This window comes from Leuciscus leuciscus, assembly GCF_965113295.1.
Source record: "Leuciscus leuciscus genome assembly, chromosome: 3".
In the NCBI taxonomy this organism is placed as follows: domain Eukaryota; kingdom Metazoa; phylum Chordata; class Actinopteri; order Cypriniformes; family Leuciscidae; genus Leuciscus; species Leuciscus leuciscus.
In genome coordinates, this window is record NC_138727.1 from 65,361,067 (window position 1) to 65,368,238 (window position 7,172).

Genomic DNA, 7,172 nt, shown 5'->3' on the forward strand with positions numbered 1-7,172 from the left:
TGCACCGCACACACACTGCACACACACTGCAACACGGAGTATGTGTGAAACGGGCGTGAGCCGCGGATTATCTGCAGTACCCGCGGATATAACGCGATCCGCGCGTCATTATGGAACAATTTTCCTGGCTCAAAATTAGGTGGTAAAAAAATCCAGATCATGTGTACACATTAAAGTGTACCGCGGCTTCAGCTGGCTGTAAAAAACACTTTTTACAAGCATGTTTTTAGGTATTTTAATAATCAGATAATTAGATTTTTATTTACAGTTCATAGCGGGCCATATTAACAACTGTAGTTGAATAACAACAAGCATTTGCTTTCATTTACACATTTTCACAACCAGAAAAATGTGGCTCTATTTCAGGTTTTTCAAACATTGCATTATCAACTACACAGCGCACAACCAGAAGCAGAAAATTTCAGCCTCCGATTTTTCATTTGCATTCTTTGTAGTCCAAGGCCTCCTGATCTGGTCCATCGATGGCAACTTTGCAACACACATCCAAGGGAAGTAGGGAAATTACAATACTTTAGCCCGTGTGTATGTGTGTGTGTGTATGTGTGTGAGTGGGTGTGTGTGTGTGTGTGTGTGTGTGTGTGTGTGAATGTCAGATGGATGAATGGATATTAGATGCAGTTTAGGGTAGGATCAAGTTTCTCTGTGAAAAAGAATGTGTGTAATACTCAAAATAGTTCGTGTGTTTTAACGTGTGTGTGTGTGTGTTTGGGTAGCATGTGTATGCATGTATCCACACATGCACAGGTTCGAGGGCTTGATGTTTGCAAGCACACATGCACATATGTGTACATAAACATAATGAACATGCTCCTGAAAACTTTTCAGTCTCTCCCATTCACTTTCAATGGCCCAGTGGAACACCACAAGTGTAACTCTGTGCCATTTTGTACAAAATAAAAGTTTTTCAAAACAAAATTCCTGGTGAAAAATTAAAGTAGACTAGTGTGATCAACAGTGCCAATTTTCTTCAGATTTTATTTAATATTTCCAAAATTATTCTAAAATAATGTTTTTTTACTCAAATAATTAGATGCCTACTGTCAAATAAATGAGGCCTACGATTAATCAGATGCAAATATAAATATAAACCCAGTCCTAATTGAAAGAGAACAAGTTGACAAAAAGATTGAATCCAATATTGGGTGATGTGATGATGAACCTGGGGGGTTATCATCATAGGAACATCAGTGCACAGTGTTGTATACAATGATTTATTGTTTAATGTGTTATGATTGTTTTCATATTGTTTATTTGATTGATTATATTATTTGAGATTGTTTTCTGTGTAAATGCATATGTAACAACATAGACATTGAATGCATTTTGATTGTCATGGGAGTTACCCGACCCCTACTGTTGGTATGGTCCGCTAGTGTTTGGCGGGAAGATTTCATGTACAAAGGGCAGGGCTCTCAAGTCTCACGCATTGGGCGTGAGACACACGCATTTCAACCCATTCACACGCTCACACGCCACACCTTGTATTTCTCACGCAGAGACATTACGAGGATAACGCCCACCAAGTTGCGGCGCTATTTTTTAAACCGTGAAACCATGAGTGAAACAAAATATAGCTACCGAACAGCCAATCAGAAAATAGCATTGCTGTATCTGGGTAAGATTTTCACAGGCTCGTGCGTGCGACACAGATTCAGATGCTCGCTGAAGTAAGTAACGTAACGGTTACAGAAGAGGACAGCTGCTGTCACATTTTAAATGATTTACATCTCGCCGAACTAATTTCTACAGAGTACAGACTGATCAATGTGGGAGAAGAACATCCTATGTAAGTCATCTCACCATTGCTGGGGAATATGTGTCCAGACAGCTGGTAACGTTATGTTAACTAACAGTTTGACCAGACTATCGTGAATTAGCCTATCTAGTCTGTTGAATCCCAGGTAGTTTTATCTTAAGTAAGTTAGTTCACAAAGCAGTTGAGACCATCTTCTAGGAAGGACATTACCAACTTAAAGGGTTAGTTCACCCAAAAATGAAAATTATGTCAGCAATTAACGTTACTCACCCTCATTTTGTTCCAACCCCGTAAGACCTTCGTTCATCTTCGGAACACAAATTAAGATATTTTTGATTAAATCTGAGAGCTGGATCACTCCTCCATAGGCTTCTATGTGATTTGAACTTGCTGGCCCAGAAAAGTTATTAAAGAGATCGTTAATATAGTCCAAGTGACTTCAGTGGCTCAATCTTAAGTTTACGTACAACACAGAAGCGTTGCGCTAAAACACTACGTGAATTCACTCGAGGCCCACAAGGAAATCTGAATAGTAGAATAAAGTCGGGGGGGTTTTTTGCGCACAAAAAGTATTCTCTATAATAATATATATATATAATAAGTATTACACACACACACACAAATAAATGCTGAATTAAATACATTTTATTTTATTTGTAAGAATATGTGTCATTTATGAGATCAGACACCCGTTCGCCGCCAAAATCTCACTCTGAACTCAGTTCAAAACTTGAGAGCCCTGAAAGGGAGAGGCTAGTTGAGCCAGAGGAAGGGGGGCCAAGAGCTAAAGCTTGTACAGTCAAGTGCTGCAAGATGTGAGTCTTTACTGTGAGAGGCTTGTTCCTCGAGGCTAGATTTGATGCCGTGTTTTGCTGCTTTTAGCTTGTTTTATTTATGTGTTATATTGTTTATCTTTCGTATTTTTGATGATTTGTTTTGTTTATTTTGAACTTCATTTGGAGCACGTGTGCTGAGACAGCTGTCCTAAATAAATTCACTTGGACGTTAATTATTACCTACTGTGTACTCCACTCATTACAACTTTTCCCAGGCCTTTCGGCAAACAATTGAAGCTGGTGGCTGTGGTTGTAACGGCTACCTGACAGGTGAAAATATAGTATAATTGAGAGATTTATAAGCAATTTTTTATAGTCCGGTAATTTTTGACCGAGAACAGGGTGTTATAGGGTTTTGAACACCACACAAGGGTTAATAAATGACAGAAAAGCAAATCTGTGAATAATCTATCACTGAATACTGCTAACCTGCAGTTTGATTTGGTGGAGTTCAAAAAGCCTCTCCATTTCCTTAAGACTGCTGATCCTGTTGCTGGAGGCCTGGTAGAACCACAAGATCGTTCCTACAGTCCTGGCATATTTGACGAGGTATGGGTGTCCCCTCTGCCCCTTAATGCGGTCTGACACAGCCAGATTCAGGCGATGTGCCACACAGTGCACAGTTATCAGGCCAGGGAAAGAGTCCTGGAGCCTCTTTCCGACTCCAGTTGTTCTCCCTAAAAGAATTCAAAATGATCACTTTAACAATCTCATCAAATACCTAAACTAAAGGTAAAAGCAAAAGAGACAACTCACCAATCATTACTGCGGCTCCGTCACTGGCGAAAGAGGCTAGCTTGTTGGTTGGTAGCGCCTTGTCATCTCTGATGACTCTTACTATGGTGTCATACAAAGCTGCAGCATTCCCGGCAGACACTTCAACCAAATGCAGAACTTTGGTTTTTACCACAGTGTTTCCCACTTTGTCCGGTCCCAAAAAACTATATGAAAAATATATTTTCAGTCCAAGTAATTTTAACTAGAATATTCACATCAGTTTTAATTAATTGTATGAAGTAATCTCACCTCACAACAAGACCCAATTGCTTAGTGACAGAGATGTCAGTGGTCTCATCAACCATTAATCCCCACACTGGAGATTTGGACAACTCTGCCACCAGCTGTTCATCTCAAATCTGGCCCATGATTTCCACCATTTCGTCAATTAAATGGCTGCTCGTATATTTGGTGTTGGAACTGACCTAGGGACAGAAAAGTAATAAAGCTGATCTACTTGGTAAAGTGTGATTATGCGGGAAATGTTCAATTTACAATCATAAGTAAAGGGCTGCAATATTTACATTCAAACCATCAAAATAAGCACAGCCCAAAAAGTTGTTAAGTTACTTAAATCCCTAAAGACACAAAATAATAATTTTTGTAAAACAACTTTTATATATGAATTTTTGTAAAAGTGTTACCTTCTCTAATGCATTTTTCCTTTTCTTCTGCTGCTTTATGGATAGCTGTAATCTCATGACGTTTTAATGTATCCAGCCTGTAGTTTGTAGATGGCTATCATACATAGCCAGTAGGGGGCACAATGCTTTTACACAGATAACATGTCATGCCCTCCTCACTATGTCTCAGCCAGGTAAAATTGTTAAGCCACTGAGGGTCAAAGCCACTGGCTCTGTGTTTTTTAGAAAATCTGAGATGGTAAAAAGTAATGTTAAATGTCAATTTTGCGTTATGACCTGGCAACTGAATACCCTCTGCTTACTTGTAGGGCTGGACGATATGGCCAAATTTTATATCACGATATATTTCTTAATTTCGGTCAATACGATATAATCCCGATATCGATATGAACAATATAAAAGCCTCAGAAAAACTGCCAAGAACGCCCACAACGGATGTCTGTACCTACAATCTTCTATGAGGTCTATGAAACCTACTCTTATATAGCTACATAATATTTTAGAAATAAAAAAAACGGTACAAATAAATTAACATTCACCTTTTATTTGCATTTAATCTTTATACAAACAAGAAAAGTCAAATAAACACAAGACTCTCAGACTGACCTTATTAATAAATTTAACTTTAAACAATAACATAGGCTGAATATATTATTCTTTACACAAAACATCTTGTAACAAAACTTGTTCTTATAAACCAAAGTTCTTCAGCCAGGATAAAAAAAAAAAAAAAAGAAAAGTGCTCAGCTGTAGGAAAAAGAGAAAAACAAAAACACATGTTGCTGGGGCAGGGACATTGTTGAGTGTTGATGACACCCTATGACAGGCTCTAGAGGTTTCTGGCAAGAAATACAAGCTGGTCTACATTATCTGGCTTCAGAGATGTTGACGATGTTGCCACCTGCACTAAAAACCCTCTCAGAGGGGGAGCTTGTGGCCTGAATGCACAATTAATGTTGTGCCAGTTGGCTTACTCTAGGGAAGTTCTTTTGATAGACTTTCCACCAATCCAGCAGAGTTGAGTCATTGTCAGCATCTGGAGACAGAAGGTAGCTGCCGAGCTCCCTCTCAACTGTGCCTGCGGTGCACTCGAGTCTTCTGTGTTAGTAGTAGTGGTGGGCCTGTTTGAAAACAAGCTAGCCAGAGACCGCTTTGTTTTCTTGGCTGGTACAGAAGTGTCTCTCATGGCTTCTTCTCTGGACTCCTCTTCCCTGACCACAACAGATCTCTCTCCCTTCAGCTCTCTCTTCTCCTCCTGAGTGTACTGAAGCTTGAATCTTGGGTCGACGAGGCATGCCATGTCAAGTAGATCATCCATTGCTATAGGCCATGGCTGGGTCATCATACTTTTGGTTGAGGTATCCCATCACTGTTGTCTTTATGGTCCTGGTGAGCTCTGTGTCATCCTCTGCTTCCTTCAAGATGGAGGTGTTGAAGAGATGCATCACTGGTTTTAGAAATGATACACTGACATAGGACTCACCAGACAAGGCATCATCTTAGAGACTATAATCTATAGATCTAAAGATCTATAGACTCTAAAACATCCACATCTTACCAGGTAGGAACCAGCGGTCTAGTCTTCTTGTGCTTTGAGAGGACTTCTGTGATGGCCCTTTTCTTCTCCAGAACCCGCTTGACGGGAGCCCCATCTTGTTGGTGTTTCACTGATGAGCTTGTGCTTTGGCAAGTGATACTCCTCCTGAGCAGCTGCAAGGTCCCGTTTCTTCTTCCAGGAGTAGGAGAAGGCAGCCACCACCTTTTTACAGACCCCAATTGCTCTGTCCACCCGCTTGTCTTGGTTCACTTGGTTCACAGATATATAAATAAAAATAAATGCAAATTGCTATATATACTTATAATTTGTATTTATATTTTAACTACAATTTGTCGTTTATTCATATTATTCTTAATGCAAAATTTCTGCATTTCATCAGTAACGTGAATTATTACTTTGTAACTGCTTGTAATCCCCAGCTTGTGTCTGCACTTTCACCTGCACTCATTGTTATCCTCCTCACGAACTCGCTTAAAGTAATCGCTGATTCTACCAGAAGCCATATCTGCAAAGCTGAAAACATCAAACTAATGGGTTGTAACATTAATTTAGGGATCCTTTTAAAGAAATTGAACATACTTGGATGGAAAATAAACAATTTACCTGAATGTTCCCCAATTCACAAAAAGACAACGCTCTTTAGCATTCACTATTTATTTTTTAAGTAAACTGTCTCTGCTGTCAGTAACTGTAATGTGATTACTGATGAAATTATACTATAATGAAAAAAATTTCATTTATGAAATAAAGCAAAAATAGTCTAAACTGACTATTGTGCCTAAAAATTCCACAAAAGTGGGTCTCGGAGTGTGCAGTCAAAGAAACAACAACAAATTCTGTTTTTCTGATGCGAAACTTTTATTTTGAAAGATGTGCGTAAAAGAGGTTGTCTCTGTCAGAGGCCACTCTCCATCGCTCTGAGTGCCTGAGAAAAAAACACTTTGTACCTGATTCAGTGTCTGCTGTCAGATGAGATGTTGTCAGGCTATGTCAGTGTCATTATTCTAACGTTATTTTCGTAACTTATTTCGAAATAAAGTTTCCTCACCTCAGAAAAACGAACTTTCCTGTCCTGTCAAAGAAACTACGATCACGCAACGTAAATTAGTAAGCCATGAAATTACAAAACAGAACTAGTAAATTACGTGACTGCTACTTGTGATAGCTTATTTTATAAAAACGCCAGAAGAATTTTGGGCTATTGCCTAAGTCAGGCTGGCTCTATGGATATATATATTTAAATAAACACTAATCACTGTTTGTCACGGAACGCACGACAACGCCTCCTCCTGGTTTCACTAGGTCCCTCTCTCCTGCATACTAGGACTTCATTTCCCATTATCCATTGTGCTCGTTATTCCCTCATCACCTCATTATGATTTCATCAGTCTCACCTGTGCACCCTCAGCTCCCCTTTATCTGGACTGTTCTGTTCCGTTCTCAGTTGTGAAGTCTTGTTTTTTTTTTTTACCAAACCTCTGTCTCAGTTTGTATCTCTTGCTGCTCAGTGCTTTGACTTGATCTTGTGTATTTGAACTTGGACTCTGAACTCGTTTGTGAACCTTTGCTGCCTGCCTCTG

General features: G+C 39.3%; 2 protein-coding genes across 2 annotated transcripts in view; one reads left to right on the plus strand and one right to left on the minus strand.

Annotated features, from left to right (window-relative positions):
- LOC309495481 (adhesion G protein-coupled receptor L1) overlaps positions 1-7,172 on the plus strand; it is a 163,220-nt gene that overhangs the window by 77,337 nt on the left and 78,711 nt on the right. The window lies entirely within an intron of this gene.
- The window catches only part of LOC309495474 (zinc finger protein 862-like), a 4,508-nt gene continuing 328 nt past the window's right edge, over positions 2,993-7,172 (minus strand). Inside the window, exons 1-5 of the mRNA XM_082165287.1 lie at positions 6,987-7,172; positions 5,593-5,840; positions 3,640-5,449; positions 3,370-3,554; positions 2,993-3,290 (exon numbers count right to left, since the gene is read on the minus strand). The exon at positions 6,987-7,172 is cut by the window's right edge and continues 328 nt beyond it. Of these exons, the coding sequence (XP_082021413.1) occupies positions 3,025-3,290; positions 3,370-3,554; positions 3,640-3,695 (507 nt within the window). The 5' untranslated portion in view covers positions 3,696-5,449; positions 5,593-5,840; positions 6,987-7,172 and the 3' untranslated portion in view covers positions 2,993-3,024. The remainder of the gene's footprint in view (positions 3,291-3,369; positions 3,555-3,639; positions 5,450-5,592; positions 5,841-6,986) is intronic.